This window comes from Acipenser ruthenus, chromosome 27 (assembly GCF_902713425.1).
Source record: "Acipenser ruthenus chromosome 27, fAciRut3.2 maternal haplotype, whole genome shotgun sequence".
NCBI classification, from domain to species: Eukaryota; Metazoa; Chordata; class Actinopteri; order Acipenseriformes; family Acipenseridae; genus Acipenser; species Acipenser ruthenus.
In genome coordinates this window covers 20,768,437-20,780,874 of record NC_081215.1, presented here as the reverse complement: position 1 = coordinate 20,780,874, position 12,438 = coordinate 20,768,437, and the positions used below count along the sequence as shown (strand labels likewise).

Sequence of the window (12,438 nt, the reverse complement as noted above, 5' to 3'; positions counted from 1 at the left end):
GTTATACAATGTTATACAGCCTTTATAAAGGTGTTGGGAATCCAACTCAGTATCCAAAAAAATAAAGCAGCACTCAACTGAACAGACATGATTTTTTGTTCCAGCACTAGAAATGCAGGAAGATTTATTTCTTTACTTGTCAGAAGACGTCTGCATGATTTGGCTACAGTTTTCTTTTATAGGCTATTTTTGCTGCGATTACTGTTTGAAAAGGGATTTATAGCAGTTTAACTTTCTTTTTATCCATATCTATAAACTCTGTATCACAAATTCTAGACAAAAGCTTTAACTGAAGCAGATGAAGGGATTTGCCAAAATGTTTACTTCATAAGAATTCTCTGGCATGTATCTTCTTTACTAATTTGATAACCATAAAAAAGGTTATCTTTTTATTGATTCATTTTATTATATAACTTCTAGAGATCCCAGTATTCAAAGTCCAGGGTTGTGTTTTTTGGTTGTGAGACAGGATGAATCTTGTGAATTTTATGTGAATGTGTTGATTTCTGAAATGCTTTTCCTCAGATATTGATGAATGCAGCATCAACAATGGAGGCTGTGAGCACAGCTGTGAGAATACGGTGGGGAGCTTTGAGTGTCATTGTCATTTGGGCTACAAACTCCACTGGAACAAGAAGGACTGCATTGGTAAGACTCCACCAGCCACGATCATTACAGATGCCTCGTCATTCAGGGTGCTGGTCTGTTAATGTTGGATCGATGCGTTTAGCGGGTTTGTTTTAGTGATCGAATGCTGAAAACAGGAGATACTTTGGGGTTCTTTGCTTTTCTTTTTCTGTGCTTTCTCTGGAAATGCTCAGGCTTACTGTATGTGCCCGTTTTGTTTCTTTTGTGCCTGTTTAACTTTGTATGGGTTTGGAATTTTTTTTCCCCATTTAACTGCTGAAGACATGTGACCTGGGTGCTCCTGTCATAATTGTGATGGTTTCGAAAGCTTTCCTCTCTGCTGCTCTTTCCACCGCGATGTGAAAACCACAGAGCGAAAAAGTGCTGTTCCCCATGAGTCTGTTGTGTTTTTAATCCCGTTTAGAAGCAGAGAGTCTGCCTGTGGCTAAAAGGCCTTCTAAAGCCATGCTAAACTGCAGTAAACTGGAAGGAAATGACTGCTGTTTTCTGACATGCCAATCGCATGTGCACATCCTAACTGGTAAGAGTAACAGCGCAACGTTTCCACTGTATACTTCATTGGAACAATCAGCAGCAACATGTTATGAGACTGCAATTAAACTGCATTCTAAAAAACATTTTGTTGTGCTGAAAATAAAACTTTGATCACTGTAATAATAAAAATGTTTGCAGTGTTTAACTGACTGATAGCGGTGCTCTTCATAACCCTAAAAGCTTGCATGTTAACTAATCTTTTGAACCACAAGAATGGAGTTACATACAAGGTGTTGTGTGTCCCTGTAAAAATGCCTCATCATTCATACAGTTGTTTGGAAAAAGCTACGTTAATCACTCTGCAATGTGATCTGTTTGTCAGGGTTTGAAGATTCGTACACTGTGACTTGTGGGACGCCTTACCATTGCTCCAGTAATGGGCTCAGAAGCAAAAATACCTCTAATTGCTTTGGCAAGTATACAAATTACATGCGTATATCATTATTTTCATGTGTGATCTTAGATTTATTTTTCATGTGATCTTTTGCTTATTTGATATAACAAAAACTATAGACTTTTGATCATCACAAAAGTAGTCTTATATACAAATATATTCTGTATTATTTGACAGATGCATTGCAGCAGTCAGTTTATTCCAAATGTTTTCCTATATTCTTTTCCAGGGATGGATTCTGGTAACACACCACGGATAAAGACAACAGCAACTTTTAAATCAAGTGCAGGGAAATGCAATTTAAAAAGAAGCCAAGAGAAGCTTAAAGAAGGTCTAAAACTAGCTCTTTCAGGTACAAAAGAAGTTTACCCATTAACACAGTCTTAAGTGCATTACCAGAACAGAACCGAGAGCGCCTTCTGAAGATCAGCTGGAAAAGTCTCTGTGAAACCTAGTGAATAAAGAACGTTTCTGACATCTCAACACTGCACATTGTGCGGCTGCTACATTACAAAATGAAATTAACCATGAAGTGGCTTTCACCAGAGCCCTACCCAACCATCAATCAAATTAACTTCCAATAGTTGGATCATATTGTTCTCTCAGAAGATCAGGCATTGTCCTTACATCATGCTGAATGTTATCTTTAAGCAGACAGAGGTTAAACAACAACAAAAAAAGAAATTCTTCTCAGTCTCTTAGCATTACTTTCAAAGCTGCTGTCAGCGAAAAGCATAGAAGTAGAGTGAAGTTTAAATTGCTATAGATTTATTTTGCCTCTGTTGTTGGGTGTAGGGATTTATTTTCTACTTATATAGAAAGTGGATGGATGGTCTAATGCAGAGAAATGTATTTTGAATCTTGTATTGTTACAAGGAAAGAGTTTATTTGTTCAATATAGGCTTTTAAGGTAACAACCTTAAATAAATCAAATCTATTTTAAAAATGGCACTACAACTTTATGGCACCACACTTTTAAGAGAAACATTAAAAAATAGTAAAGCAATAATAGCATTCATTATAAAATCCCATTCAATTGTTAACAGTAACACCTTAAAGGTGAGGTGATTTTAGTCCTATATCTAGTTTTTTTCCCACATCTTTATTTGTAACTGCTCTAACCAAGTTTTGCTGGTTTTGAAAATTTTATTTTTACGCCCACACAGACAAAAAGAACCCTTATACGGAGAACACCCAGTTCAGCTTTTTAAGCCTGAGATGTATCTCAGCAAGGAAAATACGCAGCCGGCATGAACGGAAGACAGGCGAGGATGAGGGCTCGTCGATTACCGCCCAATTTGAGTTTGAAATGAACCTGCAGGAGGTAACAGGTTGGTTTAACGGATATGAGAGAGGTGCTGCTTGCTTTTGTCTCTCGTAGCATGTAAGCATCATTTGTTCTTTCTTGCTCATCCTCTTCCCTTCCTTCTCAGTGCAAAAAAAGTATCTCCTGTTTTACTGTTGTAGTCATGGTGTGTGGGGGGGGGGGGGGGGGAGGTGTGGCTTGCGTTGCTAAAAGAGTAAGCAGGGACTTGTGTCCAGTGTCCCATGGGTGCACCACAGGTCCATCACAATCTACTGCAGAAGGGTCCATTCGGTAGTCTTTGACTATCTGCCAGTAGATGAATGAAGGATTAAAACAAGGCTACCTTGGTGGACACCTGTTAGGTGTCTTGTAGTCAATGCAGCTTTTTGTATCAAGTGCTTTTCTCGACAGAATCTTGCGACTTGGCATGCGTGCGTAAGCGGTCCGAGAAAAGACTACGCAAAACTATCCGGACTCTGAGAAAGTCTATCAACAGGGAGCAGTTCCACATGCGCTTCGGGGGCACTGAATACGAGCTGCCGAAGAAGAATACCAAAGCTCTGGATTCATCGGAGCACTGTGGCACTGGACAAGTACTCTGGGACAATACATGCAGTAAGTCAGTCAGTGATTCACTGTTCACTTCGGAAAGAACTGCAAGGTAATTGGGTAATTGGACACAATGCAGCATTCATAACACCATAATAAACTCTGAGCACAATACTACAGAATCACTTAACATGTCATGAATACAATGCATGTGCGGCTGGTTTTCAATGTCAGTATAAAGTATTCTGCAATGTTGCAACAGTTGTATTTCTTAGTGACTATAATCTGTCAGGAACCAGAATTAATTTTAGTTTATTATTGAACTGAGATTCATGTTCATAAAAAAAATAATATTCTGTTCTGTCGTTATGATTATGATAATAGTAATGATGTGCCTACATGAACTGCCTTTTCAACATCTGTTTGAAACATCCTGATACTCCTGCGAGAACATGAACAAACAACGCTGTAGTTAATACACATCTGATCTGATCACAAGCCCCCGTCTGCAAAGTTAGTGGAAACAAGATAAGCTGGAAAGCAGATTTGGGTATTCCAATTCAAACTATAATTTGTTTATGTTCAATTGCAATAATTGTGAATGTTTTCATTTTTCACTTCCTTTTGAAAGATCTTTCTGATCACAGTTGTCCTGTTGGCTTTGTACATGTACATTACTGGCGATTCACGTTTTAGCAGGGCAAAGGTTCAAAGCTATGGTTCAGATGTTATCTAAATTCATGCCAAACAACCGTGACAGACAGGTAATTCATGCCCCGGGGTGCACACTGCTGTACGTGGCTTGTAATCATTTATTTGAGCCTGTCGGATTTAGAGAGCTTACTGTTTGACACACTACACCTCCTTTATACTGTTCTAACCATGTCGGGAGAAGAGAAGGCTTTAAAGAAGCAGTCCATTGCAAAACTTAAAACCGGTTAAGATGAGTTTGTTTTAACGTTGCCATATTTGTCTCTCTGATTTCCTTGAAGGTCCATTTGTCTTTACAACAGGACCGTTTTTTATATACACTTGGGGGACCCATTTTGAAGCATGTGCAAAGGCAAACGCACATTTTCTGAGAAAAATAAAACTATTGTAACTCAGGTCTTAGTTACAGGCAGGAACAGTTCAATTGTTCATTTATTTCTATTTAGTATTTTATTCCTTTTTGAAAATGTGTCTTTGATTCACACTTGTTTGAGGGCCATGACATTGAAGGTAGTCATTAAAGTTTGTGATATCTAATTCTGCATTATAATATACCCTAGTTGATCTGGTTGTGGTGTTGTGATTACTCATATCGTACATTGTATATTGCCTGTTATAAACTATATTGATAAAAAAAAAAACATTAAGTGACTGTGTTTAAAAGCTTGTTCATCAAAACATAAATAAATGTTTATTTTACATTTCCTTTAAAAACATCAACAGATAAATGCCCTCATATAGTAAATGCAATAGACATGTTACATAGGTTCTGCTGATTTGTCTTATTATAGCATTAGAATTTTTTTTGTTGTCTTTATAATGCAAAAATCTATTCTTAGATGTTTCTTAAGTCTTCAGCTTCTCTCTGCGTCTTTCTTTGCATTTCTGTTTGCGCAGTTCCACCCTTTATTGAGTGAGCTGTAAAACTAGGAATCAGAACTGTTTCAAACCGAACCGCGTGGGTCCGGCTGACCTCATTGTCTATAGCCCTGTCTTTAACCCCAAAGACCCACGTTTGAACCTGACTTTGGCCACAATTTAAAGAAATCTGCAGTTCAGACCCATAGTGGACTATTGTCCTCCCCACAAAGCTAACCCTCAACCTGCAACAATTGGCTGTCTTTACTGAAAAACGAGGCCCTGGGCTAGAGAAGCATGGGACCGAATTCCTCTAAAAGCTGATTGTTATTACTTGAGATCTGAGCACTTAAGCCAGCAGACAGAGGACTTCATCCTTGGAGCTGTCAGCACCTTGTCAAAAGCCAGTTAAAAATAGTTTTAATAAATGAATAATATAAAATTGATATATATATATATAAAGATTGTTCAAGTTTTCTATTTTATTTTATGTGAATATTTTTATGGTTATGTTTAGTTGCTATTAAAAAACAAATAGGACTGAAATATAAAACATATTTTCCGATGGAAGAATTTGTGTGAAGTCGTGCCTGTCTACACATACAAGAAATACAGCACCACAAAGAAGGTCTTTCTCATACCTTTAAATAAAGAACAGACACTAAAAGATACTGGGCTAGATTTTAACTGCAAATCATCATTAGCAAAAAATGTAATGAAGGAAAAATGCACCCAATAAATATACAAGATCTGAAACAGAACACAAGAGTGATATTTAACGGAAGGGCTTGTGAGTAGTCTCAAGTTATTTCCTATTTGTTTTAGAATTGGAATTGGTGCTTTTTTTTTCAGACACAAATGGAGCTAATGACGATATGGAATAAATAGCTTTGAGAATCCAGCCCTTAGGCCCCTGAAACGTGTCGGGCTGCTCTCAGTTTTTTAAGGAACCTGACCCTTGTCAGCACAGTGTTTACTGGAGTGTCATTTATAGCAGTGATTTATCTCTCAAGTGTTTGCTTTCGATTTCCTTGGTCATCATTTCCTGTGGTTTTAGCTTTGATGTGATGAATGCGAGGCTAGATGATGGCCTGCTAGCTGTGCTTTGGATTCATTTATTACAACTTTTGTTTTTTTGAATGAACTGAATTGTATTTTTTACCACATACTTTGCATTGACTGTTATTTGTAGAGAGAAATATTGAAGATATACAATTATAGCTTACCCCCGGATTAACAATGTCATTTAATTATGTCACAGCGTTTAAAGCAGCTTAAAATATATATAACTCATTTTATGGAATGCATCCAATTTTAATAAAATATGATTTGTTTTTAAAAAGCATAGTGTAAACAATTTGCCCAAATATGAATACCTATCCAGATCTATACAAACACACTCTGTGCTGAGCCCAGCCATATGTACTCTGATAAATGTTCATCATTAACAGATTTGCCAATTTTAATGCCGGTTGCTAGATCTCTAATTTGGCACAACTGCAGTGAAAATAGTTGTGTGTCTTTGTATGGGAGATGTTTTAACTGCTGTTTATACAATCATGCTATTTAAGAGCTAAATCCCTTACACACATGGCTACACAGCATGACCCCAGCCTGTGAACTGCTCAGAAGAAGTGACTTCAATGACACCATGGGAATCAATTTGCATCAGCTGTTTGTGATTTTCCTTGAGAAGTCTAGAGGTGATTCTGATTAGGAAAATGAGGAGAAGCAGCAACCTGACCCTTTTTATTGGGTTCAACTGCTTACCACTGTGATGCCATAGTGTTTGTCCATGTCATCAAATAGGCAATAGCTGAATTGTTGAAAAGAGGTGAAAGGTCCTTTAAATCTCTTTGTAGCCATCAATTCAAGAACTCTATAGATTCTATTTTTTTGCATTAGAAAAGCTTCAAGTTTTTTTTTTTGCCATATAGAAGCAGTAGGAGACAATAAGGTGATGGCTGTTAATGGTCATTGAGGATAAACAAAAGCTAAAAAAAAAAAAAATGAACTCCTCTTGTGAGAATTGCATATTCTTTCATCTGAGGTAAATCAAGCAAATTGCTAAAGCACAAATAACCCTTTGTCTGCCTCAATGCTTTCCCATGTGTTTTCAGCAAAACAACAGATTACCGAGGATGGGGTGCAGTAGATTTCACTTTTCAATCATCTTCTTGGTGCATTGTATGTTTTGTTATGTTTAAGTGAACTGTATTGGTGTACAAGCATTATAAAGTATATCTATAGATAGGAACTTAATATGGTAGAATTATACACACAGTGACGGGGGGATATATTCAGAATACCCTTGTCATCTGTGATCAAGTTAAACAATAGTTTAATTCATTTAACTGAACAAGACTAAATAAGAATAGTTATTTTGCCTTTCCTTGGTAGTTTTAACAGGTAATTTGGTAACTCCCACGGCAATTAAAAAGACTTAGATATAGTAAACCCGGATGATGAACGATTACCATTAGTATCTAAATGTGAAGCAGCAGCCTGGCTTTGGCAGTGTAGTATATCCTTTACTAGCTATACTTTATGCATTGTTAAACACACAATCATAATTCTAAAACTAAAGACAATGCTAGTAGTCTAGCCTTCGACAAGTATCTTTCAGACTTTGAAAAAGAAACAGGTAGAAGTGTTTCATTATTAGACAATTTTGTTTCTTTAGTTTAAAACTAGCAATTCAGGACTCCAACTTTTAAGGACAGGTATTCTCTAGTAAAACGTGGCCACATCCTTTAGATCTATATATTCTGGAAGGTGACATGTTTGGTATTTTAAAGGTATGGTGATCATCAATCATATCAATCAAAAACAAGACTTTAATAAATAGGCACGGTGCTGCTGGAGATTTCAAGCAAATTAAAGATGCTTTTTTTTGTTTGTTTGTTTGTTTTTTGTTTGCTGTATATATATATATATATATATATATAGATATATATATATATATAGATATATATAGATATATAGATATATAGATATAGATATATATTCATGCCATATAAGCAAGTCAATTCTTAGGTTTAGCTAATGGTTTACTCCTTTTATTGAAGTGGTTACCACAGACAACATTTGCTGCTGTGAAGTTAAGTGAAATATGTTTTTGATTATTTAAGTGTAACAACCTGTTTGAAGTTAAGTGTAAAGGCGTCTTTGAAAGGCTTTGTCTGGTTACCTTTCAGCATTTTTTACATAGCTGCAGCAGGTCGATTTGTATGCCTTTCAACAAGTTATTGCAAGGCTTATAAATGAGCTCTTCAGGTTTGAAGGATGGGTCTCTCATCTGTCGACTGGGCTGACAGGAGTCTGTTTTCTGTTGCTAGTTAGCTGCAGTGCTGGAACGTACTACGACGGGGAGCAGGGAAGGTGTGCACTGTGCCCCGCTGGGACGTACCAAGACGAGGAGGGGCAGCTCTCCTGCGAGGCCTGCCCAGGTCCTGAGAGTCTGGGGAGCTCAAGAACAGCCGGGGCTCGGAACATTTCAGAATGTGGAGGTAAGGCACTTTCCAGAAGACTGTTTAAAAATGTAATACGTACTGTATGAATGAAAACCATTGCGTTCCTGACTGAAAACAAAATAAAGCCATTTAAAGTCGATTTAGTAACTCCTGGATCTTTTGAGTTCAGCATCACACACAACAAACTCAGAATCTTACGCTCCACAATTTTACAACCTGAGTTTGAAGTACCTGTGCAATGGGGTTTTGCATTTGTGATGTCACCATTTTACCTTAAACCTTTTAGCTCGACTAATTTGTCTGTCTCTTTTGTAAATACTTATTTTAACCCACAATTTTCCTGTCCCACATATATTAAAGCTGTTACTCTCTTTGTTATGGTACACCAAACAGAAAAGCATCAAAGAATGACTGACGGAATACATATCACAAAGAGTCTATAGGAAATCATTCAGACTGACCCGTCAGTACAGCCAACATTTCAGAACTCTAGACAGCTCAAACAGTGTCTGACCCGGCTTCTGGTTGTCTTCCATTAGGTCACGTTGCATGAAAGCAGTTACTTTTCTCACTGTGAACAGGTGAAACTCATATGCTGAAACTCATCCCTAACAGGGTGATATATATTGCCTGGATTAGCACTGACAAGTCTGTGTGATTCATTATCTCTGAATGATCTTAAAAAGCTGTTGAGATAGTGTGCCGTTAGTCCCTTTTTGCACAAAACTGTAAAGATGTATGAAAGTTTCTTGAAAAAGAATGACGGCAGCTGTTAATCTTTCAGTATCTGCTTTGTTAAACAGCTTTAGAACACAGTAACATTTTATATCCTGTTCAATGCGTACATCAGACATTTTAAATGCCAATTTTCTGTTATCTTGTTCAAAATGTACACATGTATTTAATTAAATTGGCTCTGTTTGTTATTGCACACCCCTTCCAGTGTTTTGTACTGCTAAATATGACCAAAAGATTTGTTTCTACTAAACATTCAACTGAAATATACTGTATTATGAGCATCTTGGATGCATTGTACACTACTGTACTTTAATAGTGTACTTGAAGTACAATATTTAAAATTAGTGCAATAGTAAAACATGAACTCAACACCTGATTGACCCTTTTCAGAGGTGACTGCATGAATGTGTGTCACATTTTTACATGCCGTATATCTAGTTTTTCTTAGCTGTAGCACAGAATATGCAGTGTGTGTTGTTAACATACTTGCTGAACATGTATATATGATGAAATAACCGTTTACTCAAAAGGTGGTATAGACTTACAAAGTGACAGTCCTCCGTCTTTCTCCCTCAGGTCAGTGCCAGCCAGGTGAATTCTCTTCCGATGGTTTTAAACCCTGCCAGTCCTGTCAGCTAGGGTCCTACCAGCCCGAAGCGGGGCGTACCACCTGCTTCTCCTGTGGGGGAAACCTTATAACCAAGCACAGCGGAGCAGTGACGTTCCAGGACTGTGAAACAAAAGGTTTGATTGTTTTTAATTCACCAGTACTGGACACAGGATTTTTAGAAATAATGTGTTGTTAATGACTGAACTGTGAGTGAGTCCTTTAAGTTAATTAAAGACTTGAGTAAATGTTTTAAAATTTACCTCTAAAACTCATAAATCTCACAAACATCTTTTTATGTATTTTTGTTCAATCTTGTGAAATGAATAAGGGAGTCAATGTAGCACGCCTGGGTGTAAACACAGGTATGTAGAGTGAAGGCATTGTATTTAAACTTTAGTATTTGGGGAAGATTTACTAACTGGTTGCACTTCCTCCCACAGAGAGGCTACTGTATGAAATCTTATGTTCTATACATCTTGCAATATAAGCATGTTAATGACTCCATCAATACCCCTATAGAAATGTACTCTAGATACCATGGCTTTGGTAAAGCACAGTAAATGCTTAGTAAAAAGCAATTTTGCCATTCACTAGTGCTGTTTCATTTTTTACAGTTCAGTGTTCCCCTGGGCATTTTTACGATACCACAACACACAGATGCATTCGCTGTCGAGTGGGAACCTACCAGCCAGAATTTGGACAGAACTACTGTGTGGCATGTCCAGGGAATACTACAACTGATTTTGATGGCTCAACAAATGTAACTCAGTGTAAAAGTAAGTAGGCAGGTCTAGTGGTTTCTATATTAGCAACATCACTGCCCTATTTCTGCCCTATGGAAAGAAAAAACTGTTATCAACAAAGACATACATCGCAGAATGGGATCAGATTCATTAATATGTCAAAACATCTAATTGCATGCTAAGATTTAACCATTTTCACACCTCAGTATAAAATAAGAAACTGAGCCTAAAAATGATAAATTTTTTGGTGTTTTTCAGCCCATAGTGATGATAAAGCTCCATTTTCTATGTGTAAAATTGCCCTGGTTTGATTACAGGCACGTCTAACTTGACTAAATATCGATTTAGAATGTATCAAATTACATTTAAAAAAATCCCATCATCCTCCTGCTCACTTATGTAAGTGAGATGGATTTACCAGTGAGCAGGAGGATGATGGGAAATGTAGTTCTGAGAGGTCCAAGCGCGCCATCTTGAAGCAGGAATGCAATTTAAAAGTTTAAAAAAGTGGTCAAAATGTAAAAAAAAAAATAATAATAATTAAAACAATACACACACCTTATGTAAACAGTTGTAGCAACACATGGGAACATGTAACACAATAAAATAAAAAGGTCTTATGTACCCTTTAAGATTACTAAACAATTAACGATTTCTAGTGCAAAACCTCTGGTAATCCATCTTTGCAGGTTTTATTTTTCCTTACGCAAAATAAAATGGTTCAAATTTAGCACAGAAGCAAAATGTTGTAATTCAATGTCACCACAAGTTTTTCTGTTGTTTTCCAGATCGACACTGTGGAGGGGAACTCGGAGACTTTACTGGATTTATTGAGTCCCCGAATTACCCAGGAGACTACCCAGCAAACACTGAATGTACCTGGAATATTAACCCGCCTTCCAAGAGACGCATTCTCATTGTAGTCCCTGAGATATTCCTGCCCATCGAAGACGAATGTGGAGACTATTTAGTCATGAGGAAAAGCTGTGAGTATAACTGATATGGATGAGAGAGGTGTCACTGAATTTAGTTTGTGAAATAAGGGCTGGCTCTCCATTATACATACATAATAAAAAAAAATATCTATAAAATTGGCTAGTCTTTTAAGTGCTATTACTTCCCCTTTACAATTTGGGGGATTTGTACTTATTTTAATTACACTATTATTATTTTAAAGTGTTTTTTGTATACATTTATTCATATGAAATGTAATATATTGAAACACAAAACTAAAGAAAAATATAATCATTGACAAACTCCAGGAGCTGTTCTCAGCCTTTAGAACATTTGCAGGAAGAATGACTGCAGGCATTAGTGAGCATGTTTAATGTTTGAAAATACTGTTGGGTAATAATGCCCAGTGTTTGTTTCTTCATAGCTTCATCTAATTCTGTAACAACATACGAAACCTGCCAAACATACGAGCGTCCGATAGCTTTCACATCAAGGTCGAAAAGATTGTGGATTCAGTTTAAATCAAATGAAGTCAACAGTGGAAAAGGCTTTCAAGTACCCTACGTCACTTACGATGGTATGCATTGTCCTCTTGTGTCACTACTGTTGATGAATATTGTGCGTTGGCTGCATCCAAATGTCACTTTTTATGTCAGATTAGGAATTGTGTTAATCAAAATGAGCTTGATTTAAGTTCAATATATTTGATATGACATGCAGTGTATTACTATCATTAAGAAATGTGATAATAATATAAAAAAAATGTTTTAAGAAGTAGCATAAAAAGTCATGAGGCGTGAATTGTCCAGAAATGCTAATAGGAAAGATTTCTGCCAACAGAGGACTACCAAGAGTTGATTGAAGACATTGTCCGAGATGGCAGATTGTATGCATCAGAGAATCACCAGGAAATACTAAAG

At 36.8% G+C, this 12,438-nt stretch overlaps 1 protein-coding gene across 2 annotated transcripts in view; it reads left to right on the top strand.

Moving 5' to 3' along the window:
• LOC117432152 (signal peptide, CUB and EGF-like domain-containing protein 2) overlaps positions 1-12,438 on the top strand; it is a 30,760-nt gene that overhangs the window by 14,540 nt on the left and 3,782 nt on the right. Inside the window, exons 12-23 of one of the 2 annotated variants that reach the window (XM_034905135.2) lie at positions 526-648; positions 1,052-1,168; positions 1,505-1,594; positions 1,806-1,928; positions 2,743-2,907; positions 3,294-3,497; positions 8,339-8,509; positions 9,788-9,955; positions 10,436-10,597; positions 11,353-11,550; positions 11,943-12,095; positions 12,359-12,438. In XM_034905135.2, the coding sequence (XP_034761026.2) occupies positions 526-648; positions 1,052-1,168; positions 1,505-1,594; positions 1,806-1,928; positions 2,743-2,907; positions 3,294-3,497; positions 8,339-8,509; positions 9,788-9,955; positions 10,436-10,597; positions 11,353-11,550; positions 11,943-12,095; positions 12,359-12,438 (1,754 nt within the window). The remainder of the gene's footprint in view (positions 1-525; positions 649-1,051; positions 1,169-1,504; positions 1,595-1,805; positions 1,929-2,742; positions 2,908-3,293; positions 3,498-8,338; positions 8,510-9,787; positions 9,956-10,435; positions 10,598-11,352; positions 11,551-11,942; positions 12,096-12,358) is intronic. The other variant, XM_059002428.1, reaches the window with a different exon arrangement.